We start from the raw sequence: 27,753 nt of genomic DNA on the forward strand, positions 1-27,753 counted from the left end.
AACTCTCGATAACAATTTTAAAAACTTCTTTCTCGTCGATATATCCATCGATCGTCAAACCTAGCCTTAAGAAGAGCGAATTCCTCGAATTTTCCAATCCAATCACTACACTCTCTGACCTTCGTCGTGAATATTCCTTTTCCACGGATTAAACGAACGGTTCGGGGGTCGCGTGTCACCGCGGGGAGGCTAGCAATTCCCCGGTTCGTATCCTCGTAAATTACAAAAAAGCCCGGGAATTGTTGCCTCGAAACAACCCCTCCCCTCCAGCCAGCCGAGCAAAGCGTCTACAAAGCGAACGTTTTCATCCAACGTTGTTGCTACCTACCCATTCTCGGTGGATGATGTCCCACATGCATCCCGGAGAAACGGATTGTCGCAAGGGGGAGGAGGAGGAGGAGGAGGGTGGCGAAGGGGTGGTTCTCGTTACCCAGCGGACCTTAAGTGTGGCAACAACCATGGGTTGCGGTAACGCCTACCAATCTGCCGTTTGTCCCCTCATCCCGGCCAAACCCAACCCCTCCTCTCCACCCTTGGCGCCAGCTTAATTCTGCCCGGCCGAGAAATGAAGCTTAAAGCCGAAAATGAATTCTAAAAAGCGCGGATGATGAAAGTGTGGTTGGTCGGTTGGTCGGTCGGTTGGCTGGTTGGTTGGTCGGTCGGTTGGTTGGTTGGTTGGTTAGCTTGGTCTAGGCGGAGGTGGGTGCGGCTGATGGGGGATTGCCTGGCTGTCGTAAATCTGGCTGAAGTGTCGCGGATGGATTATAATTGCGACGTGACCGAACTGACGATAAATCCTCGGATTCCGTACTTTTTTTTCTCTTTCGTTCTTTTTTTTTGGGGAGGGGGGGAGGATTTTAATTCTTGGTTCTTTCTTCTTCTTCTTCTTCTTCTTCTTCTTTTTCCTTTTTTTTCTCTTTTGGAAAAAGGAAGTTTTAGAATGTTTGGGGATGGTGAATAAAAGGGGGGAGTGGAGTTTCTCGGTTCTTAGAGAGGTGTTGATTCGATTTTTAGAGGAATATTTTTTATTTTCGGATTTTGTGGGTTTTTTTCTCTTTTGCTCTTCTTCTTATTATTATTTCTTTTGAAAAAGGAATGTGTTTTAGAATATGTTTGGGGATTGAAAAAAAAGGAGACGAAAGTGGAGTTTCTTGGTTCTAAAAGAGATGTTGATTCGGTTTGGGAGAAAATTTTTAAGTTTTTTTCTTCAACTTTTTTCCTTTTGCTCTTCTTCTTTTTTTTGGATTTTAATTGTTAGTTTTTTCCTTCTTTTTTTTTGGAAAAAAGGATGTTTGAAGATTAAAAAAAGTGGAGTTTCCAGATTCTAAAAGAGATGTTGATTCGTTTCGGGGGGAATATTTTTAATTTTTATGAGAGATTTTAATATGTTTGGATACTTAAACAAAACAGCAGAGTTTAAAACGAGTTTCGAATTTTTATCTTTTTGAAAAAGGGGCTTTTTAGAATGTTTTAAGGGGATCGAATAATAGAGGGTAGATAAAATAGAGACGCTCGTTTATAGAGATGCAAAGTTAAACAGCTATCAGAGTATTTGTACACATTTTTTGAAATTCTGTTGGGATTATAAATAAAAGAAAAGCATAATTTTTACACTCATTCGTTGAAGAATTTAACGAATTAAAAATTGCAAATTTATTTTCACCACGTGCGTCGCAGTTATTTCGATAATGGCGCTCGATATCTGACCGATCGAGGCCTCGATGACCACGCCATTATCCCACGGTGTTGATTATTTATGAAATGAGCTCAAGGCGCACACGAAGCTCGTTCGTGCAGAAACTTACAGTGTCCACGAAATTTCGTGGTTCGTCGGAGTTCACGCGACCGATCGGGAATTATTTAGAGCAGCCTCCCTGCTCTCTTATCAGCCAATAACACACGACGGGTTAATTGCCTTATGCTCGATCTCTCAATCTTTATCGGGATAAATCGGGAAACCAGTACTTGGAGCCGATTGGAAAACGGTGAGAATTCGGGAGCGACTTTGAACCGACTTATCGGCTGAAAAATCGACAACAATTCTCATCTTTTTGCTAATCAAATCGTGCGCCAATAACTTGGAAAAAAAAGTGTGTGTTCACGTTCGAAAATCGAATACAAATTTCCACAACTTCTCGAATATCAATTGAACGTAAAGTGAAATAAATTGAGTTTCATATTGAATTTCTTTAAATATCAAAACATATAATTCATAGTGAAATACTTAATTATTTGAATTAAGATTGATTTGGATTAGATTTGAAAGTCGAAGGGGAAAAAAACTTGTTCCTTTTTTTTCTTTTCTTTTAGTATAATGTAATTGGGTCACGTGTTAGATTTAGACTTAGACATGGAAATTGAATAAAAATCTCCCGTTTTCCCAGAAACTGTATCAAGATGTAGGATATTTTTGGTACACCTTTGGAAGAAGAAGATATACTCGCTTATTAAATGAGCACAAGAAACGTAAAAAATTTAGCCGGAAGTTAAGTGGTCTCGTTAATTTATCGATCAAGAATCACGCGATGCGGCTGAAATTCGTGACGTGATTTATAGGCGGAACGAACGACTCGGGCGCAGGAAGTTTTCAGACAAATCACGCCGGCCAACCATTCACGACACATTTGCATGTGCTTATTTTGTCAATAAACTGTGCTTTTTCGTTCTCTCGACGAACAAAAAGAAAAAAAAAAAAATTGTATTCGAAGAGTTGGGGAGAGTCTTGTTCAAACAAGTGTTCATAAAAATATTTCTTCTTCTGGTCATCAAAACCTATTTAAAAAAAAAAAAATCACCGTATACAGATAAGGGAACGTACCCACCACGGTTAAAATCACGAGAATCAGTTTAAAGAATCAATTTAAACTAATGTTACTAATGTTTCTGGTATCCTTCAATCACCTCTATCCTCCTTAAGAAAAATAAATTACATCCTGATCCTAGATTTCTTGAATAATAATTTATCGAATAAAACTGTTTGAAAAGATGTTTTAAAACATATTTCAAAATATATCGAAAAATAAAAAGAAAAAAATATAGCGAGATAATCGACGAGATAAACTTTCATACTGATTCTACGTAAAAAATAAGGAACTTAAATAGAATTGAACGTATATCGATATATAAAATAAACGTTAAATGAGGCGTTTCAATTAAAAAAAAGAAAGGCTTGCGAGCCTATTAAAATAAGCCGTGTAGATGTATCAAAGCCTTGTATCACTTTCGTTATCTAATTAACGTTGTCGTTATTGCCGCTGCTAAGTCTGCTGGGTCAAAAATGGCTCACGCCATCTGATCGCGAGGGTTAATCGTACACGTGGTTATATTTATCTTGGCGAACGATTCGAGGCAAGAACATTTGCACAGGGTGTTCGAAAAAACGCATTAGACGATCTCGAATCTGGGGATTGGTGTTATTCTGTGGAATATATGGAATCTGTCGAAGTTTGAGCAATCGATCCGGTCGTAATTATAACGGTCAACTTTGTTGGAACAACTTTAGAGAAATCTCTGATAAATCGATTTTGGCGACGTTCCAGCCATAACAGGTGATCGAATCATCCCGATCTGGATATAAATCAATGTATAGCGTTTCATTGGTGTGAACTTTTCGGTGTAATTTGTTTAGAATTTGTTTAGAATGTTAATACCGTCGCAACAATTTTTAAAAATTTCATTGGTGATAGAAAATAGAAAGCATCGGAGGAAGTGGTGAATAGCGAAAAATTGAGCATAAAAATTTCTCCATTCACGGGAGATAAAATTTGATTTAAGCATAAAAATAGAAGATTAATTTTTAATTTGTTTCTCTCTTGTTCTCGATGAATTTATGAAAAGAAATCTGAAAATTTTTCATTATTAGTTCTTGTAAATGTATATATATATGTATAATATATGTGCAAATTCTTGGATTTGAAATTCGTGAAATATCGAATTGCGTTCAGTTTTACGATCACCTTTGATGTAGAGTTGACGTTGATGTATTATGTTCCTGCTAAGTGTCGGTATATTACACACGGTCATTATCTAACTATCTGAGTGGATAATCCTGCAGATATGGCTTACAAACAACGGCAGTGTATTCTACAGGGGGTGAGTTTTATCAGGAAATTATCTTCGAAATTATGATTTTAAAAAAAATATTATTACGTATGATAATTACGTGTAGTAAGAAGCGATCAAAAAATGAATCGATGTTTTTAAAAAGAATTCATGGTTTGATTCTGCGCAGATCCTTCTTAATTCGTGCCAAATTACACGTGAAAAAAAAAGAAAAGAAAAGAAAAATAAAATTCTAAATTCGATCCAATCCATTAAACATGGCGTCATCTTCGACAACATATAAATCTCGAAAAAGGGGAGTGAAAGGTTATTACCTATTTTTGTTTATCCAATAGAAAATTTTAAAAAAGGATATTAAATTACAGAATTTCGATCCCCGTGCACGGTAATCAAACTCGAATCAATGAAACTAATGGCAATGGCAACTAAAGCTCAACACCCTCCTCACCGATTCCCCGTATACATAACAAAGGGAAAAATATCGACGACGGGTTGTAACTCGGTGTCACCAGGTGACATCCTTTTCGTAACCCTAATAAATATCCCAGAACCGCCATCATTTTCAACCGCCGCCACCACCGCTACCAACGCTCATTATCGATTGAAGGGGGAAAAAGCAAAGGCAACAACCGCTTACAAATTCATCCCGGCATGATGATGCAGCACCGGTTGCCGCATAGATGAGCTACGTCTTTTTTGCACACACGGTATATATATATATATATACACACACACCACCAGGTGGAGAGGACGCAGCTGAATAATGTCCTGGGACAGCAGTTGACGTTTGTCGTGGCAGTGCCTAGCGTGCCGTCGTTCCACCTACCAGCCTAACGTAGGCCTTTCCCCCCTCCATGTTTCCACGTTCCGCTACACCGAAGCCTCGTTTTCCGTCTTCCAACCAACGCTGGGTTCATCCCGAGCCTACCAACCTCATAATTGTCCCCGTCCGAGTTGGCATATCGCGGAAGCAGCCAGGGGGGAGCACGAAAGTGGTTATGCGCATTCCTATCCACTGTGGAGAATAGGCGGTGGTGGTAGTGGTGGTGGTAAGTGAGAGGTGAGAGGTGGAGGGTCATCGATAGCGATGGCCTTAACGAGGATGAAAGGAACGCGATGATCAAGAAAGAAAAAAAGTCGGTTTGATATTCATAGGAGTGAGGTCGAGTGTTCATTTTACAAAAATGTTTGTTGTAAGCGGGGTTTAATGGTAGAAGATATAGAATAGAGTTACCGAGCCTCTTTGGAGATTTAAAGATCTATGGAGGATTGTCGGAGTGAGAAATTTTGAAAGGTTATATTGAGATACAAAGAGATTATCGAGGGAGTAACAAGCTTTGAAAAATTATTCGAGATCGAATGACTATTTAAGGAAGTTTAGGGATATTTATAGAATATTAAAGTTTGAAAAACTTATTTTAAAGAGAGTTATTTGGGATACCAAGATTTAAAACTTAAGGTTATTAGAGTATCGAGCTTTGAGATTTCAAGGAAGGTTACTAGACTATTAAGCTTTGGAAACTTGAATTAAGATTCATGAAGGATTACTTTTAGACCTAGCAAACTCTAAAAACGTATGTTAACGTTACCAAGCTTTGTTAAGATCTAAGGAAAGTATCAATTAAAGTACCACCAACTTTGAAAATTTGAGTCACTAGAATTCCTACATACTACACTAACTAATATTAAATTTAATATAAAAAAAAAACATTTCGTAAAATATAAATGAAAATCCAAAAGACAAAAATTAAAATTTCAAAAAATATGACACAATGTTCTGAAAAGATCACGATGGGAAGGTCGAATACCCATCGCTAGTAATGAGAGGATAAGGTCGATGGTTTCACAACGGTTGAATACTTGAATATTGATTAAGCATGCACATCGCGATTACTGGAAGCAGTAAAAGCGCTGGGCTGCGTGTCTGCGGATATTTATAAAGAATGTTGGTCCCTGTCTCTTTTTTCGTTCTACAACCAGGAAGAATGTCAAGTCGAAAATGTTCAACCAGATCGGACTACAATCAAACTTTCGAGGATTTAACCTTAGGTTTATTGTTCTGTCGTGATCTGGCCTACTTTCTGGCCTCTTTCAAACGATGAATTTAATATCCTTTGTTGCGTTTCTAGACCTCGCATAGATGACGTACACTCTATTAACTGAGAGTAATTCTGATCGAGAAACTTGACAAGATTCAGCCTTTCCCAACTTGTAGGTGACAATTGGTACTAGAGTTTATACTTTGGTTTAATCTGAAATTCGTTAGAATAATATGAAATAGAGGATTGATTTGAGGACAACAGTTATAAACTGTTGCTTTTTCTAATTTTTTTTTTTTCCATTTCTCTTATCTTATCCCCTTAATTTTTTTTTCACTTATCAAATGAATACTATTTAGATGAAAATTTAATTACACAAATAGATGGATAATAGAATGATCCATTTTGTATATAAAAATATTTTTATAATATGGCAATAAAAAATGGCCTATCGTAAAAATGATCGGCAACTTTATGATTCAATCTAGAATCACTAATTTTTATAACAGACTTGGTGACACGCCATGCTTACAAAAAATTCGCGTTCCAGCATCACGTGACCGACTTCCGTGACCGTTGACATAATCATCCGCCTCTCAACGGTGAAAAAAGCGCGGTAAAACAGAGCGGAAGGGGAAAAGCCCTCGAGTTTTGAATATTCAGTAGGTATATTCTGGTAGACTTCCACCTGACCCTTTTTTCGTGGGAAAAATTGACTTCTGGCTTGTCTTTCGCATTGTTTCATGTCTCCGATTTTTCGACGAACCAGCGATATTACTCATAATTAGTTACTGATCAAATAAAAACAAAGATATCCAAGTTGAATCTGATACGTGATTAGAAATCTCATCGATTTAACGCAACGATAAAACAGTTTTACAGTTTACCGACGAAACGAGTTAAATTATTTATCGATAGAGCAGATCAGTCGATAATTAAGTCTTCGAAGATAAGTTATACGGTCGATAAAAACGAAAAGTAGATACCTATATTTTTCCTAAATGATAAGTGTTTTAACAATGCAATTTAGCAATCGATTTTGTTTTTTTTTAAATTTGAAATAACAATCGACTGTTGTAAGTTGAGAATATTTGTCGCAACTTAATAATTAAAAATATTTTATTTATTTTACATACGAAAAATAAAGTTGTATATAATAGAAAAAAATAACTTACCAGGATAGCTGCAGTCATGTTCGTCACTCCCATCGTCACATTCTTTTATGAAATTACATCGATGCGATGCGAGTATACACCTAGATACGTCGCAGGCAAATTCTCCAGGACTGCATCCTATAAAACCAATCAATTCATAACTTTCTAATCATCAAAATTTCATTAACTTTTTTTTTGAAAACAAAAAATACAAAGAAAAAATGTGTAATAAAAATTCAATTTTATATACAATTCTATGTACAAAAATGTAATTGTGAGCAAGCATTATGTAATTGTGAGCATCAGATAACCTATACCTGGATGGGGACAACCAACTTCATCATCGCCATCATCGCAGTCCTTGACGCCGTCACATTTCTGTACAGAGCATATGTAACGACTTTCATCACTGCAACGAACAGTGTCATCGGCGCGACATTTGCTTAATTTTACTCCTTCAACATCTTCTTCCTTTTTAATTTCCTTAGTTATTTCCTCATAAAATTCTGTGATATTCTCGCTGACATCTATTGTTTCGATGATTAGGACAGTCGGAAGTAGCGTAATATCGAAGCGAAGATTAGCAGGATGAATATAAATTATAAACATAAAGAAAGAAAATAAATATATATGAAAAGAATATCATGGCAATAATGGAGTTTATGTAGTTGTAAAATTAAAATTGCAAAATTAAAATTGTAAAATTAAAATACGTAATCATTCTATCCTCTTGATAAAAGATTGATAAAAAAAAAAAGAAGAAAAACATGCAATAAAGTTAATTACAAATGAAGATGTAATAATACAAGTCATCAATATGATGTAATATTGTACACTATTAGAAATATACAATAGTATGTATATTTACAGATGTCAGATGATTTGATTTTGAATTTTGATTTACTACTACTTACGTGTCGTTGTTTCAGGACAACCTTCTTCGTCAGAACCATCCTTACAATTAGAAATTCCATCGCATCGCCATTCGACCGGCACGCATGTACCATCTTTACACCTTATCTCGGTCGATTGGTCGCATTCCGGTTCCTCTATCTCTTCTCCAACTAATTGTGTGTGTTTTGTACGTGTATGGGTGTAAATATCGGATGGATAAAATAATGCAACAAAAGAAATGTCAAAAAACAAAAGATAAATGAAAATTCGAACATGATGGAAGAAAATAAAATCTGATCGTAAACACTATTAAAGCAAGAAGTAGTATTTTACATGCAGATCAAGAGTGTGAAAAAAAGGCTGATCGATTCTTCCAAATTCATATACTTTTAAACAATCATCCATCTTATTTTAAAAAGATTCTTCCGTTTCAGATAATCGATTTACAGATGATATAAGAGAAATTCGAAGTCTTCGAGGAGGAATCGATCATTTCCACGTCACTCGAATAATTTCAACTTGCCTTGGAATACTCTAAACGAGAATTCTTCTGGTCGAACTTGGACGTTGCCCAACGAGTGTAAGTGCAGCTGTTGCTCTATAACGTTCCGCACTTCCATCTCATCTGTGAACGTCGAACCGATGTCTAGGGTAACTTGTGATGTGAAGCTGTCGGACGTTGGCCTGACAGTAAAGAGAAATCGTTATCGTTCCATAAATACTTGCTGGTTGAATCATTTCGACTCAGCATATCAAAATGTATTCTCAAAGAAGACTGATACTTTTTTTTGGAATATTATCTTCTAAATATACAATCATATTGCACTCACGAAATTTTAATAACGTTGACATGGTGATTTTCATTAGGAATATAACGGTTCAACAACTCTTCCAAAGGTTGAGTTAAATTGCCACTTAGCTCCTTGTACTCTCTGCTATTCCTATCCACATACTCTCTTCTGAACGGTTCTCCAACTGTCAAGGTTATTCTATAATACTCTGCAAAATCATCGCCAGAAGTTAGTAAAAGTTCCAATTAGATAAATGACAATGAAATACTAATTGTTTACTTCTCTCTTCTCTCATTGGTACAAGATTGTGCAATCGCGTATCATCAGCGCTGCCCTCCATTTCTCCAGATCCAGCAAGATCTTCGTCGTCGCTATTTCCAAAATTTGCTGATTCTCTTCGACCTTCAGCTGCATTTCCAACTTCATTCTCCTAATAACATCAATGATATTTGTCAAATTTAATATTAGTATTTACTTATTGTTGGAATCGAAAATTTAGATTAGGTTAAATTAGATTACTGAAAACTGACCTCATCAGCTTCGACTTCGAATTCATCTGCAGTATCGCGGGCTGATTTTTCCAAATATTCGTCATCGTTGGATTGAACAAGAGGATCGTTGTCCAATTCATTGTCCGCGTTGTTTTCTTCAGGTTCTGTTAAAATACAGTGATTTCAACGATAGTATTAAAATTTATTGTTAAAGTATGGCACAAATTATTTACCTGGAGCTTCAGTAGAAGTAGATGTAGTTGGATTAAAAAAATCTAAAAATCTTCTCCTTAACCTGTGAAGTATGGAGTCTTGTTGGCGTGTCTCAATCAAAGGTATCTCGTCTAAAGATTGCTTGCCATCCTGGTCAAATACTAGATCGTCATTCTGCGAAAAAAAAAACTTACATATAATATCATTTTTTTTAATTTTAGCAAGCATCCATAGAGATGGGCTCCAATAATTTTTGTTAATTAATGTCACAAATATTATTCTTTAATCTTTAAAAGTGATTATAAATTATTAGATTTGTTCGAAAAATTAGTACATTAACAATATACAGAATGACGAAAATAGATAGAAAATTAAAAAATTGATAAACATTAATAAATTGATAAAAATTAATTTAAAAAATTTATTTAAAAAATAAATAAAACTACCTTTAATTTCCATCAAAATTAAATTATATATAACTTAATAAACAAATCTCAATCGAACATTTTTGCATATTTTTTAGTATCTTTAGAATTATCTTTTCTCTGAATATCAAATATATAAATATATATAAATTACACATCATGAATATCTTTATAAATATTTATAAGATATCTTACGCAAAATGTCTTACGTCAAAGTACCTTTCTAGTTCTTTAAATGTTAAAAGATTGAAAAGAAGACGACATTATGAATAAACATACGAGTTTTAAAGAAAACAGACGTTACAAATGAAAATATTTGGTGCAGTCAATATACGTAATGAGTCAAATCTATCGAGTATATCTCGAATATCGACTATATCTCGAATATCGACTATATCTCGCATATCGATGTATCGCGTAGTGTGTTCACGTACGACTCATAAAGAACCAATTCTCACCTAAACACGCGATATAAATTCAGGATTGGCCGCCCATGATCACGACCGGCCGTGATTCGGTGGCCAGGATTCGACATCGCGGGTCAACGACGTTTCTTCTCTTCAAGGAACAACACGATACACGTATACAGAGCGAGAAAAAAAAGCATTACTTGGTCGAGATAAAGTATCGTTACGCGAGAAAACGACTGACGAGCTTATGCAACCCAGCTCTCGTGTCGATATTCCGACTACGAGGCGAATGACAAACCCAATGTTTCCCACGAATCTATACTTGACGAATCAAACGTCAATCTTTCAATGTAGGTAAGATTTCTTTTCTTTGATACTTTTGCATTTGGAAAGGTTTCATATTTTGAGCTATATTGAATATCTTCGAATGTATCAGAATTCTTTAGATACCTATATTTGAAAAATTTCGATTTTTTTTAAATATTAAATATCTTCAAATATATTGGAATTCCTTTCTTTTGCATTTGGAAATTTTTTTTTGAATATTAAATATTTTCGAATGAATTAGAATTCTTTTTTTTTGATATTTTTGCATTTAAAAAAATTAGATTTTTTAGAATATTTCTTGTTCTTCTTGATCTTGATCTTTCATCTTTCCAAAATGATTTTTTATTTTCATTGAAAAAAATTTATAAACATTTCATTTAATGATTTTCTTTTTCTAAAGTATCCTTTATTTTGTATATCTTTTTATATTTCAGTTTTGTGGAATATTTGATTGTTGAATTTATAATTTAAAAAATATTGGATATATAAGGAATAAATGTAAGGATAAACCTGAAATATCATTTAATTACAAACTTCAAGAACTCATTATGGTACATCAATGACAAATAAGAATCCTATCTACTAGAATCACCAGAATTAGAGAATCGTACAATCCCTTACTGTTTCCATGTTTAGAACACGATGACTTGGAATTTATATTTAGGATAAAAACGAGCACTTGGGAGAAAATAAAAGTTAGAGAAACATCTGGAGACAATTATTAAGACAACTCATGTTAGGAATCGAAAAATTGATCGAAAATAAAATAAAAATTTCATATCTATCTTTAAATTTTCTGAAAGTTATTTTAATTTTAATCCGAATTCTAATTCCTTTACATAAAAATTATACATAAAAAAAATCTAAATCATATAAGATTATATTTAAACACTCGTAACTTTTCAGGTAATAATTTCCAAAAATTAAAATTCATTCTTTAAAAAATTTCTTCAATTCATTTCAAAGATAATATAACTTTTTTTTTTTATTTTATCTCACATTTTATCGATCCCATTAACAAATAACTCGCGCACTAACCTCACTGCCATTCTCTTAACATCATGGCGCGACAACACGTGGCATCCGTTTTGTGGCGCCCAATCAGTGTTGAAAAGCATGATCCAGCAAAAACCGGCCATCTGGCGGATCTTGCTAATCGCGATTAATATCTCGGGTGTCGCGTTTCCTTGCGAACGAGATGATGTTTGACCACGTGACCGGAAGCGCATACGCCACTTCCTGCTTATAAACGATATCAAACTGATTTCTAATCGATTTCCAATGCTTCCATTTAGCGCTAAAATGATGATACGTAAAATAATAACGAAACATAAGAAGGAATAGTATTTATAAGCAGCGAGATTGTCTATGATACGTTTATTTTTTAATGTATGAGAGGAAATGAAACTTTGAGGTTCATTTAAGCGGAATTACCTAGGTTAAGGATTCCATTTCCGCGTGCAAAATGGTACACACGTGGGTAGGGAGATCGACGTAATGTTACGTAACTAGGAACAAAAAACTTCATGGAGGATAATGATACGAATGTCGACTCATTAATTCTCCAGTTAAAATTAGTTTCAAGCTTCAGAACGATTTGCAACTATTTCTGATGAATGAACGGTTTATTTTTGTAAATGATTGATAAATACCTGGTAATGTGTAATGAAATGTGAATCGTTTCGATTGATTCCATAGAATTGATAAGACCAAATCATAAAGATATATTATTAGTATTATTAGAGATAGATAAGCTACGAGATATATTATTATCTGCCTTTTGCCAATCACATATCTGGAACACGTAAGACTTGTCCTAAAAGAAATGAACATTTTTTCGTTATTTAATTTTTCTTACAAAACTAATGAAATTTATTTAATGGAATTTATGAGATTAATAGATCGTGAAAACTTAGATAAGAAAATATCGGGAAATGTTTGTTGATGATCAATGATAATGCGAAATCGTATGTTTAACAATTAAGATTTACTGTTCCCTGTTATCTCGTTGTAATATCAATGGCGAAAAAATTAAATTAAAAGACTTACTTGTAGTAACTGCAATAATTTTTTCATGCAACTTCTTCAATATTCTGCTTGAAAAATTTTAAATATACAATTATATTCTTTCGTTTAAATTTGTCGTGAAATTTTGTTTTGAGGTTATATCATTTAGCCCTTTTTCTTTTTTTTTTTTTTAAATACGAACAGATATAAATATCAGTTTATTTTATACATGTAAATTATAAGAATGAAAAAATAGAATGATTGAGTTTTATCAAGATTTGTGAAGATAACTCGTGATCATATTAAAGATTTTACTATTATATATTATAGATACTGATATTAAAGACAAATTTCGTTAATTATGTTATTTGATTATTCTTTTTCTCTTTTTAAAATATCAATAGAAATAAATATCTATTCACTCTACACATATAAATAATAAAAATGAAAAAGTGGAAAAAGATGAATGGAACTTTGTCAAGACTTGTGAAGATAACTCGTGACCATATTAAAAACAATACTGACGTTAAAGAAACTTTGTCAGTTGAGGTTATATTGAATCATTTAGCGCCCTTTTCCATTTTTTTTTTCGACTAATGAATATCGATATATGTAAATATCAAGAGTGGAAAAAGATCTGATCAAGCTTTGTCAAAATTTCTGAAAATAACTTGTTACCATATTAGGAATGATATTAAAAATTTATATGTGTTTAGACAGAATATATAAAATTATCGTACGAATGAAGAGAGCCAAGATTTTACGATGTATTTGAATTCCTACAATTCAAGTCAATTATAGTTAAATAAATTCAATGATAAAATTAGGACTGATTTCTTTTGTTAAATTACTTAATTTAAAGAAGAAAGAAAGGAAAAGAGAAATATGTAAATATTTCATTTATTTTGAAAAATTTAATCAAAAAATCGAAGAAAATAAAATTAGGTCGATTAAGAATCGTTTCCATGAGGGCAAAGAATTAGAAGATGGAGAAGGTAGGAGACAAAACTTTATTATTCCAGCCAAGTTTTACACGGGATTCCCGAGCTAAGTCCACTCTATGATCCTTTCACGACAACTACGTGCTCATACTTCGACAAAACACCGGGCCCCTCACGCTGTCCAAAATCCTTAAAATGCATGGGAAATACGTGTCGGCGCAGTTTAAGTGGCCAACGGGAAATTCGTCCTCGAAACTTCCACTGTGGCGAATATCGAATCCTTTCGATCAACTTGTCGATATCCTTGATCAATTTTCTTGCACTTTACTGTTGTCTTCTAATCAGCTGATCAATTGCGAACACTTTTTATTTATCATAATAAATAATAATGAATGCTTATATATAATTTAATAATATTCTGTTGTATTAAATAACAGACAAACATTATTCCTTATGGTAATAACGATTATCAATATTATTCCTATCTTATTAACAAAAATTTGTTTTATTAAATAAAATAAAAATTCAATTCTAATTTCATATTAAAATATTATCAATTATCTACATATTATTCGAAAATATCTTTGTATATAATATACAAAGATCAATTATAAATTAAACGATATTACGAGATGAATTTCGAAAAACATCTCGAGAAAAAAGAAAAACATTAACACAAAAACAGGTCGATCAACGAGCTATATGAAAGAGAAAAGAAAGAGATAGATACAGATAAACGGGGTCGTTAAACCTGGTGCAAAAATGAGTCCAGACCGATGACTCACCGGAGAACTGGTCCCGAAAAAAATAAGCGAGCGCGTCTGCATATCGTTAAGCCAATCCCGTGCAGTTTGCACGCACGTGTTGATTGCATAACGCAAGAACGCTGCCTCTGATTCGATTCATCACTCGAAATTTTTGACTTTGAAATAGAAATAGTAATATAAATTTTTTGATTTTGATCACTTCTTTTCTAAATATATATATCGAAACTGAAAAAATAGATATTGGATATTAGATTATAGATAATAGATATTGGAAATTAGATTGGAATTAGATTGGAAAAATAATCAAATGATAATTTTAACCTGAGCTTAATTGTGAGGTTAAACAATGTTGGACAGTATTTGGTAATTATAAATAATTCGTTTTTTTATACAAGTCTTAATCAAATGATTCTGTAATTCTGTTATTTTGAATATGGATTCAAAAATTGAATCTTGAAGTTCTAGGTCTTTTGGTTACTTTTAGGCCATTGGATTTTAAATTAAATTTTATTGACTTTTAAAATGTCTTTGATATTTCAGATTTTTTTTACAAATCCTTTTAATCCTTAAATTCTTAGATATTTAAATTCATGGATCCTTTGAATTAAAATTTGATGCCAAATCCAAACTTTGAAGCACAATTTTCATTTATACTTATTTACTCTTTCATCTACACTTGATACACTCGTTTCCAAAGGTCTAAACGTAGAAGATACACATCATATAAAAAAATCCTCTTTGATCATCAGGATCACTATGTTCCTTCCAATCACTCTTCCTTCCTTTCTCTCAAAGGTTAAGATTTAGCACGTATGGAGGAGAGCAAGAAATCCTCCAATTTAAGGGATTTTCAGGGGCTTCAACTTAACGAAAATATACGCGCTAGCGAGCTAGATGGCGTTGCAGTCAAGTACACTTTTCTCGAAGGGAGAAGGGCTACGAGGCCGATCGTCTTTTGTCTTAAGCCGCTCTATATTAATGTGAAGAACATGCCATGTTGAAGCAAGTTACCGTAGGAGGATGGCCGTGGACGGTTAGGTGTGGAAAAGAGGGCTGTCAGCACATAGAATACTAAACAGCGGCGAACCTGAGGCTGCATAGGTGGCGCTAGTCTCGTTCGACCAAGCCTTTGCATTTTAACTGCCTTTCAAGTTCGAGAAAAGATCTCGTGCAGATCTTTGGCAAACATAGTAATTTTAGATAGCTACCCTGTACATGTGTTTGTTGCGAAAAAAACAAAATTATGATCTCTTGAAGGAAGATACATAGTGTCAGGTGTTGAGGTTAGTAACATTTATGACGTAATTAGCCTTTGAATAATATTTGAATTGAATTTCGATTCCTTAAATAAGTTATAAATTATCAGAACTATAGAATGATACATCATGATATTTAGAAATTTATATAAATTTGCATTTTTAAGAGCAGTTGTACTATCACGCATTTAGGTTAGATTCTTCAATAGTCATTATACACTATATAAATATTAATACTTTTAATTCTAGAAATTCTTCAATCTTTATAAATATGAAAATTTCCATTGAGTTGACAAATCTGCAATTAAAATCAGCAAAACAAAGTGCAAGCTTTAACTGTTATACTGTTATTATGTTATGTTTTGATCTTTAGAATCGAATTTTCAAGATATTTTCATATTTTGTATAATAATCTAATTGTATAGTTGTATAATTAAATCCTATTTTTACGAAATCCTATCTTATCTTTTTGTTCAAAAAAAAATTCTATTATCAAGAGTCCTAAAAGACTCCTAACCTCAAATTTCTCGTTTACGATCGAATCAACTTGTGTCATGTGTTGATTCCCATGCCGTAAACCGAACAAGAGGATGCGATAAGATCGAAAAAAAGAAACTAGAGATCATCTTATACGAACTTTCATATCTCCTAGAACGTGAAAAAGGCGAATGCTACGGGCAATCCTCTTGAAAGGGTGAAATTGCGGAAATCACACATTTCGACTTTCCGACAGAAACGTTCCGACCCTCGGGCTACGATCACTCACGCGTCGAAAACGTTCGAAAAACTGAACTATACTATCGTGAAAGAATTAAAGAGAATGAAGAAAAAAAGAGAAAAAAAAAATAATAGATACACTGTCGATACAGAATTTCAAACGAGCTTACTTCCTTCATTGACTCTTTCCATTCAACGTGAAGATCAACGTGAAATTGGAAATAATCATTGAATTAATTTCACGAAGAAATGCCGATAAAATGATATTCTCTTTAGGTTAGGTTTAGTTGAAGTTTTTTCGATAAAAAAAAGCTAATGATATAATTTGATTATTTTAGATAATTATTATACGAAGTATTTTAATATGTATAGAAATAAATTAATGATTTTTGTTTTAATAGCAATATCATATAATATAGTGATATCTTAAAAATAATAATTACTTTTTAACAATTTAGGAACAGAATCTTTACGAGATTTGATACATCGATGGATTTAATATTTATGATCTGAAAAAAAATATGCTATTACAAAGTTAAAATTTTAATATTTCTTCATTGGTATACATTTTTTTTGATCTATATCTATCTAAAAGAATTGAAGAAGAAAATATAAAAAAAAATTATAGCTTTAATAATAATTTCAATACAGGTATATTATTTAACTAACAATACATTTATATTTCATCAATCTAAAGATTCTCTGAAGAGTCACAAATCACAATATTATGACAGATTAAATCAAAATCTCTAAAAATCTACAAGAATATAAGTATAATTACTTAAGTTATTATTCAAAAGCACTTATCCTCATCAACAGTCTGAAGATCCTCTGAGTAAATTATCATCAAATAGAATCATCAAGAAATTTGTTACAGAGATCTCTACTCAAAAAAATATTTTTAATGACAAACACTAATATAGCTATTTAAGCTACCATTCAAGAGCTCACTTATCCTCATCAACAACTTAAAATACTCTTTAAGGAAATTACAAAGATAAAAAAAGAACTGGATTCAAAGATTGAACAAGATCTTTAAAAGTCTATCCAAAAAAATAATTACATCTTGAATGATAAAAAGTTACTAATAAAACTACTTAAGCTACTGAAGAGCTCACTTATCTTCATTAACAGTCTTTTGAGGAGGTTACAATGCCCTGACACAAAGGCAGAATTCGATTCAGAGAGATCGAACAGGATCTCTAAAGTGCTACACAGATTTGTTTTTACAGCAAACAAGGGAGATAGTGTGCACGCCTTCTAAACATGCCGCTTAACCACAGCTTTATCCACCCTTCTCCTCGCCCCTGGATCTCGGCCACGACTTCTTCCCTCTCCTATTTTCACCCGGTGTTCACCCCTCTGGGTGTAACCCGAGGCGGTTCGACAAATTACGGCTCACTTAACGGCTCGTGTTCCCTGTCATCGCATTCTGAATCCAGATTCCTTCGTCTTTTATAGTATCCTTGCAACCCTAGGTTCACTATTACAAAACTGTTATGTTCAACAAGGTCGTTATTCATTGTCATAATGTATTCCAACTGAGTTTGTATTCTCTATAGAATGAACAATGTAACATGATCACTTTCGTAATGTGTGAATCAAAATATTTTTTTTCCTTTTTTTTGTTAGGTAATATGATTTCGAAAGTCATTCAAATAATATTATTAATCAAATGTATAAATAAATTATTAATGTTATATAATATCTGTTATATAATAATTATTAGTAGTATATAATATCTAAAAATTTTAAAAATTATCACAGAAAATTTTATGAAACGTAAATTAAATAATTATTATTTTCAATCATTGATCGATATAAGATATCAATAAAGAAATCAATAATCAAAATATTATTCGAGGAATTTTAATTTGCGGTGCACATATTCGAATTCGGTGCACATTTTTTTTTATTTTTAATATCTTCAACTATACTTCAATTATATCTTCAATTATAAAATCACCTGACAGCGATAATCGTATATCGACATGATGTTGAATAGAAAGTTTCGTATGGCCTTCGAAAAATATGTTAATATTTTTTTTTCTTTCAGGAGATACAATAATTTTCAAATCTTAAATCGGAATTAATATCGGAGGAAGGCATTGAAGAACGACATCGGATGAAGCAACGATGAGTAAATAACGAATTCGATTGGATGGCTCATTAATTCTCGACAAGAGTAGAGGAATCACATACGTGACACGCATAAACACATTTTTCACGCTTTTCTCCAAACATCAAACGGTATTTTGATTCTCAATATTTTTTGGCACACGATTTTCTTTTATAACAATCAAAAATCGCCACTTTTCTTCTTTTCATATTTAATTCATTGTATAAGTCCATTTTTAAAAAGATCAAATAGATACAATATATTATTTTTAAGAGTCCGTATATACATAAAGATCTGATAAAAATGTGAATAGAATTAAATGATAATATAATATATTAATATTCAGAGTCTATACCGTGACGAATATAAAATGTTTATTATTTGCAAATATAACTATGATGAATTTTTAATATTTTTTTCGATATTTGCTAATATATTGGAATAAACAAAATAAAATTCATCATAAAATTTCTATATTATTTTATAAACTTCTTTTACAAATTTTCCATAAATCCAAATGAAAATAATTTTATCCGTCCACGGATCAAAAAATATTATTTTAATTAGTTACTCATTCTAGTTAGTTTGATTCATTGATAATCGATATTCCGTGAATCTCATTAAAATTATCAAGAATTCTTGTCACCTAATCAATCGATAGAATCTAAAAATAGCAGATAATTCCTAAAGAATTCAAATTAGAAGTAGAGATATCATTTTTTCCTGTTTTCACAGGTGTTTGAGAAAGTGTTTTCTTTGAAAAATTGAAAGAGGCAAACCTTGTCCATTGAAGGCTCTAATAATAAATCTAAGTATCTCCAAGAAAGTTAAATCTTTTAGTTCAACTTTCTGAAAAAATTGATGTGTTAAAAGCGATTACCTGTATCGGCCATCGAGAAGAAAAACATGAAGGTTACACGGCAAGAGATCATCCTGATACGATTTACATGAAACGTTATGGATGTTATCTATAACTCGTAGTTTTGAACGTCCATTAACCTTAAATGGTGTTTAGAAAAGGTTAAAAATATTAAAAATACAGAATATATATGTAAACAGCAGTTTGATTGTAGTTCACTAGTAAACAAATCATTAAATCGTTAAATCCATAGTGGAAATGAAATTGATTGATCAATTAAAAAATTTAAAATTCTGAATAATTATTTAATTGGTTTTAAAAATTCTAATTTCATTTCTAAAAAGTGATTTATTAATTTTTCATTATTTTTTTTTTATATTAATCAAAATATAAAAATCAAAATCTTTTTCTCGTTACAATAAATACAATAAAATACTATTGGAACTATAATCTAAATTTCTCTTATTAAAAAAACTCGCGTTATACCATCTAAATCATTCTTCATAGCGCAATTTACAATTTCATTTTTTTTTCAGCGCGATATGATGGAAGAGCGATTATGGCCTGATTTGGCGGAAAGGGAGGTGTATTTGTTCATCGAGAGTAAACAATCCGTCTAGAGACCCATTTCCGCCTGATCGAAAATAGTCGCACAGAGAAAGGGTTGCGATGGAAAACCGCAATAATCGATTTTTTAAGTTTACAAAAGAGCAACAAGAATAATGAGAGACTATTACGAAAATAAGACACAATTAGCAAAGATTCTAATATAAAAGGGACAGGATACAATGAAATCATAGGAAAACCAAAAAACCGCAAACATTTAAAAAGAAAAATAAAATAATAATGAGGATAATCCACATCCTGTTGATATCGAATTTTGCCTTTATTTCGGTTCAGAGTATCCGTTGACCAAATTAGGACAATCCTGGATATCAAATATTTGTGACTAAAAGCCGAAAATATTCCGTCCTAAATATTCACAATTGAGGAATCACGTTATCAAAACCGAAAAAAATTAGTTTTCTCTTTTGAAACACGTGGTTAATAAGCCGACCAACCGTCCATGAAGCATATTCTTGGTGAAGTTGAATTCCATTTGCCGGAAGTCTGTCGGTTCTGCCACTCTTTTCATATAAAATCAGGCTTTTATTCCATCGAAAGCTGGAGAAAACGAAGAAAAAAGAGAAAAAGAGGGAGGGAGGGGGAGAAACGAAGCTGAACTTTCGCTGAAATCCGATAGCAACGTCAAAGACAATGTTTTTCATTCTTGAAACACGCACAATTACATCAGAAATATAATTATAATCGATTGCGTAATCTGATCATCCTCGAGTCGAATGCCAGCGCACACATGACTCAAATCGTTTATTTTTGAGCTTCGTTGCGTTTTGATAAGAAAAATGTACAATGATGTTTTGATGTTCCTTCTTAGCAGAATTCTTAGCGGAATTCTGTTTTATGTGATTTTTTTACTTGTTAGGATATAAGATTGATTTGTAATAATCAAAATAATAATCAAAAAAGTTTTTTTATATAGGATTTTTATAGGAAGAAAATTTTTTCAAAGAAAGAAAATTTTTTCTGAATTTTTAAATAAAAAGAGATTTATCAATTACATCGAAATAAGTATCAAGAGTTTAAGTTTTATTCATTGATATTTCTGCATTCTGTTTATTGAATGATTTTGATTCTGGTCAAATATCAAAATTTGATCGAAATATTTATTACATTTTGATTAGATTTGTTAAAGCGATAAAAAATAATAAAACTGAAAAAATTCTCTCAATTCTCATCAATTATATTGAATAAGATACATAAACGTCTCATTGAAAATAATAAAAGAATAAATATCTCTAGATTCATATTCAAAAAATTTCAAGGTATACATATTCGAACTTATGACTTTTTTTTCTTCATTTTGTTTATTGATTTTGACTAATCAAACATGAAAATTCGATTTATAAATATAAATATTTATTATACTTTAATTATGATTAGATTTTTTTTAAATCATTCTTTAAAAATAATGAAACTGAAATCTATTCTCATCAAATAAGAGAGCATTTAATTAAAAACAATAAAAAAATAAATATCACCAACCCTATTTCCTACTTCCAATTCTATTCATTCAACTGCCTAGAGCAATTTATTTTGAATCAAAATTCAAATATTACGATATTTAATCGACCTCTTAAAGGATAAATCGGTTTTGAAATTGTATATCGTAATCAGCCTGAAAGAGGGTCTTCATCATGCCCAATTCATGCTTATACTCCATTCCTGACCATGACGTAAACCATACTTCAGGTTCGTTCAGCCGCGGAAAATAATTTTCGGATCGTATTTCCAAAACTATTCGGGGATTGAAGAAGCCTCTGTTGCACTTCTATTTAATCCAAAATATATTAATGTTGATACAAAGCGAAATATTTTTGGAAAATTCTACGGACGAAAACAAAAGTTGGTGTACAAAAATATCGATCGAGCTTTGTTTATCGAGCTATATCGATAAATCGAAGTTTGCGTTGGAGCAAGCGAGACAGAGATAGGATAAGCGAACAATATGATAGAGACAAAGCGATCTTGCTTCGATTAATTATAAACTTCAGTCGTGACTAAACAAATAAGACTCGATCGATATCTTTCTATATCGACTTTTCTTTTCTTTTCGATACCTAGAATCGATTGTTAATAAGATGGCAACGTATACATACCGATTTTTATTTTGAGTGATTAAGAAGGAAATTCGCCAGTCAAATAGATCTTGAGAAAAGAGAAAATGTAAGGAATTGAATTATCTCGGTCTTGGTTATGGGTGACGGCCGATTTATCAAAGAAGAAACGATTGACATTCAATATATTCGGTATCTCGAAGGAGCAACGTGTATTTCTGGATAATGACTCATACCCGTTTCTCCGCCACGTGCTTTCTCCGTCCCATCGAGTCACGAATAAAAAGGAAGCTGTTCTGCTCTTACTTGTCCCTGTTGTGTGTACACACAGTGTGCCAAAAGTGAAGTCACCGCTTTATTGGATAACCGATTACCGTGTAAGTTTGAATCATCAAGATAAAAAGAGTTATTCTCATCATTTATTTCGCCTTTATCGATCCTGCATCTATTTCCGATTGCTGAAACTATCGATGTGTCATCCGAAATCGGGAGAAATTGCATTTTTTTTCTCACGAAAGTAGATTCACGAGTTAGAATGAGATGAAAATATAAATTAAGAGTGCTGTTCGAAACTGAATTATGAAAGATTGATTGAGAATCTGTAAATTATTTTTTAGCACTTTTAGCTAATGTATAGCGATGTAGAATTTTACATTACAAATTTAATTACAAAGTTAATAATTTTCACAGTTTTTGAAATCACATATCCTTCATTGTTTTTTTGTAATTTCGTTTGAAATATTTTGAAATAAAAACTCAGTTTAATAATATATACTCGATCGTAGCATTGGAAAAAATGTAATTTTTTTTTAACTTTTTAAAATTAACAAAAAGAATCTGACTTATATTTTATTCCTGTTCTTAATTAAAATATCAAACGAAACTATGCTAATCGATCTTTGCTTATTTTTTCACAATATTACATCCATCGTCTTACTTTTATGGTAAACATAAAAAATAGACACGAAACAGCGATCGAATAATTCAATTCGGTTTTTATATATATATTAACAATGTTAATATATTCGTGGAATATTTTTAATAGATCTGGAGTCCAAAATGAATACAAAAATTGATACACAAAAATATAAATAGACTATTTATCACATTAATTAAATACGACAAAAATAGAGTTCTATTTCGTTTCATCTAATTCAAATTATTTATAATTTAATCAAAGACACGCATATATATATGTTTAATTTTTTTTCTTTTTAAATTAAAATTATTCCAAATAACAATAATAATAAAAAAAAGCAATTTCTTTTGAAGATATTAATAAACAAGTTTCAACTAATTTTTTCGTGTTCGTCTCTATTCGCAATCGACTCTCCAAAGGTCAAGTGTATATAAATATCCACATATATATACGATCAATATATCAAGTGTAAGAATACTCGCACATTGTCGTGTAAGAGAGATCTAAATCGATTTTCTCGCGATCCAAAATTTATAGATCTGGCAAAAAAAAAATAAATAAACACAGGAGAGAAGGAAAGCGAAATTTGAACAAGGAGAGATCGAAATCGAAGAGACTCGTTATTGGGGGAGAGGTAGTAGCTTGTCGTCGAGCCGGATGCCGAGGTATAGAGACGAGGATTTGTCGGTCGGATGTTAGACAATGGACTATTAGGGCAGTTTCGCGGTATAAGCTGCTGTGCAGCCTCTCTTGGTTGCGCGGGTGAGCCACGGCTGGACCTGGAGAAAAGAGGGTAGTCGAGAGTGCTTCGCGACACATTCTATCCCCTCCCATTCTTTTTTCTACCTATTTGCATCGTGGCTGCTTGGTCTTTGTGAAAGTCGAATCTCTCTCTCTCTCTTTCTCTCTCTTTCTCTTTCTCTCTCTCTCTCTCTTTCTCTCTGTGCTCCGAATTTGTCCTGTATACAAGTTTCAACGATGAGTTTCAATCGATGTCCTGTGAGATTGATAAAGTATGTGTATATATAGGAAATTTGGGGTACAGAATAGAGCAGAAAGTTGGAAATGGAGGATTGGTGTTTTGGAGAATAGAAATCTGAGAGAATGTTTTTGTGGATTGTGAAAGTAGGGATATATAAATGTGTATTTGTTTTTTTTTTAAGATATAATTCTATGTAATTTTTCTGATTATTAGATAATTATATAGACATGGAAGAATGAAAGAATATTTTTTGGATTTTCTTAAATTATGAATGGAATTTTTGAATGCATCCATTTTATCAAAGTAATTTTATGTAATTCTTGTTTAATTTTAGATTTGGAATTTGGGAAGATTGAATTGTTTTGGATTATGGAATAGATGAAACTTTGAGAATATGATTTCTTCTCTATAAATTAAAGTGTATTTTAATATCATCATCTAATAAATATGAAATATGATAGATGTAGACTTTGATGATCCAAAGATTTTTGTTTTTTTTTCTAATAATTAATTATATAGCAACGATAATTGTTGGAATGATTATTATTATTATTATAATTATTTATTGTGAAAAATGTAAAAGAACATAAAAAGAATGAAATATTTATACAAATATTTGTACATTCATAGAATTGAGTTCATTATTGAGTTCATTATTAAAATTATAAAGATAGATACATTAAATATGACTGTTATTTATTACGTCAAATTATTAATATTGCATAAATATCGAATATTCTCCAAACGTCGAATTTATAATTTAAGAAACTTATTTCCATTTGAAATTCAATAAATTTAATAAACACATATGATAAAGATCATAAACTTTTGTTCAAGAAATTATAAAAAATTCATACGAATATCATATTCGTGACAGCAAATGTAACAAGATTTCAATACTTTCATAGAATAAATCTTGTCACGGTAAATTTTTTCGTTAATGCGATCAAAATTGATTAGAATTGACAATAAAACAAGATTTAATGGATAAAACAATCGTATCAAATTGTTTAAGATCAGAATCTTGAAATACTTAAAAAAATTCGATAAATTTCACGCTTGATCATTCTCTTTAAATTTTTTAAATATTTTCAATTCGATTTTGCCAGAAGAATCCTCCGATCATTTGGAATAAAACAAATTCAAAAAATATTCAAAATTTTACGAGTATTTCGAGTATATAATATTTATGTCCAGTCGAACTATCTATCTATTACCGATGACTAAAAGATTTCTTCATGCTACTCGTTAACGACTAATCACGTTATACGCTTGTCTGATCCCTCATGTACTGAGATGTCTGCTTCAAAATTGTCCCTCCCTTTCTGGCATCTCGTCATCCAGTAATTAAGAGATGCAAACCATAAAAATTATTATAATTGAAGCGCATCTCCGCACAAATATATGACTTCAAACATTGAAATGATGCATACCGAGTGTCTCAAATAAATATATACACAAACAAAGGATAAATAATATAAATAATGATTATAAAAAATAGTTGTTCGAACAATTTTCAAAAATAATTTTCTGAAAAACTATAATACAATGCTTTAATCATGTCTAATAAAAACAAATCGTTGACTAAGAATAAATTTTTTTAAGGAATATTACCAATTCCTTAAAAAACATTTTGTAACTCTCTCATAGATAGCCATTTATAGATTGAGAACCACTGCTTTAATGAAAAAAAAAACATTATTTTTACTCTTCAACCCTTTACCCACTTGAACCGCCGAGACACCCTATATACCACGTATTTCTGCATACAGAGATCGCGACAGAGTCGTCACGCAAAAGACAAAGAAGAGGCGCACGCGTAAAAGCGATTTACGATCGCGTCTGCCGTAGAAAAAATTGTCCGCGACTTTTCTCGACCAGTCGATCGACCATAAACTCGTCGATCTTAGGATATCTGTGTTAACAAGAAACGAGAGTTCTCTATTCACTCGTGGAAACATTATAGTGAACCGACAATTGACGTTAATTAAACGGGTGTCTAGAAGAAGGGCATATGGTACAAGTTTATCGAAACGAGTTTCTTCCGTGGAACAAGGGCCACTGCGATATGCGAATACGTTTTGGCAAAGTTTCCAGAATGTTACTCGACAAAGATCAGGAGCAAAGTTTTAATAGTTGACGTTAAGAATAAATTTATTTCGATAATTTATCACTCAAAGTATCGAATAATAATTATAGTGCCAAGATTGTACGAAAACAGATCAATTACAATCAACTAGAATAACTATAAATAAGTATTGTTTAAGTTGTTTTTAATAAAATATTTTTTCAACAGGATAGTGGCCAATTGTCAGAAGTTATTCAGAAAAATAAAATGAACAGTTAAAATGGAAGTGGAAGAAGATGGTATGTATTTCAACTTTTATCATATCTCACTTCATTAAAAAAAAAATTTTATCTTGTATATCTTGTGAAAAATTGATATACTAATATGTAAAAACAAATTTTGAATTTTTATAATACCCAATTTTGCATTTGTAAAATCAATTTTAAATTAATTTATTATAATTCATTATTTATTTTTACTTGCTTGAAATATATAATGATAGAAATTTTTACGAAATGGAACGTTCGCCCTTCTAAGATTTATTCAATTGACGCATCGTCATTGCAAGGAAGATGATCGCGCCATCTACGATCGTTTCCTTTCACTTCGAGTCCCGACATTTTTGCAAGAATCCTTTGAGCCCTCTGAGTCATCGACAAAATCTTCACACTGCGTAGAAAACTCGATCCCTTCTGAACCAAGATCAAACGGGTTTCTATAATTTTTTACGTCTTGTGAATCGTGTGATTATTGATCATAAAGTTGGACTTCATCTATTGTTCGAATAATGAATAATAAACGAAGAAAAAAAATTTGAAAGATTTGTTCGTGAATAAATAACAATTTTGTTTCAAGGGAAATTATTCGATATTTACGATGATTAACTAGAGGAATTTTTGCTTAAGATGTAAATTAAAGTAATTGGCAATTGGATATAATGCAGAGGTAATTATATTTGATCCGAACATAACCTAGATTTTATCTATTCAATATAATTAGACGAAAATAAAAAATTGAGCGATGATTTCGGATTGTTAGTACTTCAAGCTTTATAATTTATTCATTGCAGTTTTGCTTTATTTTTTTTCAGCGCGCTATTTCATTTTTGGTAAAAATAAATTATTTTTTGTCAGGGAACAGAATTAACTTAGCCAAAATCGATTCGTCTAGACTAAATTTTAACTTGATGGTTATATGAAATGTTACTCCCAACAATTAGTATCTTAAAAATAAATAAAAGAATTTTAATTTAAAAATTTTTAAAAATACGATAATTAAAATTTCAATATTAAAAGAATATATATCTGAAAAAAGTAGTACAAGGTTGAAATATTACGTTTGTATTAACATTAGATCCAAACCTAACCTATAATCTTTCATTAATTACAATTTTAAGAATCGCACAATATACATCAAAGAGATAGTACATAAATGATAATAAAATATTTGAATATTGAATTCAATTTCTTGAAAAACATTTTATTTCTTTGAAAAAAAGAAAAAATAACAATTAATATATGCTATTATTTTGCATTCATATTCAGATTCAATTTTTAAAAAATTGATTCTTTCAAAAAAGAAGACTTCTCAATAACTCAATAAAACTAAATATGTATATATATATTATTCTAAAGTTA

At 31.6% G+C, this 27,753-nt stretch overlaps 1 protein-coding gene, 3 long non-coding RNA genes and 1 pseudogene across 44 annotated transcripts in view; 3 read left to right on the forward strand and 2 right to left on the reverse strand.

Moving 5' to 3' along the window:
• The window catches only part of LOC108001671 (basement membrane-specific heparan sulfate proteoglycan core protein), a 149,834-nt gene that overhangs the window by 86,139 nt on the left and 35,942 nt on the right, over positions 1–27,753 (reverse strand). For 37 of the 40 annotated variants that reach the window (XM_062078430.1, XM_062078439.1, XM_062078434.1 and 34 more), the window contains exons 2-9: positions 9,665–9,818; positions 9,471–9,595; positions 9,220–9,370; positions 8,980–9,148; positions 8,673–8,833; positions 8,170–8,319; positions 7,573–7,782; positions 7,277–7,393 (exon numbers count right to left, since the gene is read on the reverse strand). In XM_062078430.1, coding sequence (XP_061934414.1) covers positions 7,277–7,393; positions 7,573–7,782; positions 8,170–8,319; positions 8,673–8,833; positions 8,980–9,148; positions 9,220–9,370; positions 9,471–9,595; positions 9,665–9,818 — 1,237 coding nt within the window. Of the gene's footprint in view, positions 1–7,276; positions 7,394–7,572; positions 7,783–8,169; positions 8,320–8,672; positions 8,834–8,979; positions 9,149–9,219; positions 9,371–9,470; positions 9,596–9,664; positions 9,819–11,844; positions 11,863–27,753 lie in introns of those variants that run through there. The other 3 variants (XM_062078445.1, XM_062078437.1, XM_062078444.1) reach the window with 3 other exon arrangements.
• Positions 13,808–15,412, reverse strand: LOC108001680 (uncharacterized). Of its 2 annotated transcripts, XR_001766756.3 has the most exons (3): positions 14,843–15,392; positions 14,540–14,746; positions 13,808–14,099 (listed from the first exon to the last, which is right to left on the reverse strand). It is a non-coding gene; the product is annotated as an uncharacterized LOC108001680 (long non-coding RNA). The 2 variants fall into 2 exon arrangements; XR_009830905.1 differs by having other exon boundaries at positions 13,808–14,746; positions 14,843–15,412.
• Positions 15,667–21,261, forward strand: LOC108001679 (uncharacterized). The gene is made up of 4 exons (XR_001766755.3): positions 15,667–15,804; positions 18,551–18,744; positions 19,349–19,633; positions 20,009–21,261. It is a non-coding gene; the product is annotated as an uncharacterized LOC108001679 (long non-coding RNA).
• LOC114578033 (uncharacterized) lies at positions 21,932–23,766 on the forward strand (annotated as a pseudogene).
• The window catches only part of LOC108001677 (uncharacterized), a 32,785-nt gene continuing 31,593 nt past the window's right edge, over positions 26,562–27,753 (forward strand). The window contains exon 1 of the long non-coding RNA XR_009830903.1: positions 26,562–27,061. This is a non-coding gene — a long non-coding RNA (uncharacterized LOC108001677). The remainder of the gene's footprint in view (positions 27,062–27,753) is intronic.

The sequence above is a fragment of the Apis cerana genome, linkage group LG8, assembly GCF_029169275.1.
Source record: "Apis cerana isolate GH-2021 linkage group LG8, AcerK_1.0, whole genome shotgun sequence".
In the NCBI taxonomy this organism is placed as follows: Eukaryota; Metazoa; Arthropoda; class Insecta; order Hymenoptera; family Apidae; genus Apis; species Apis cerana.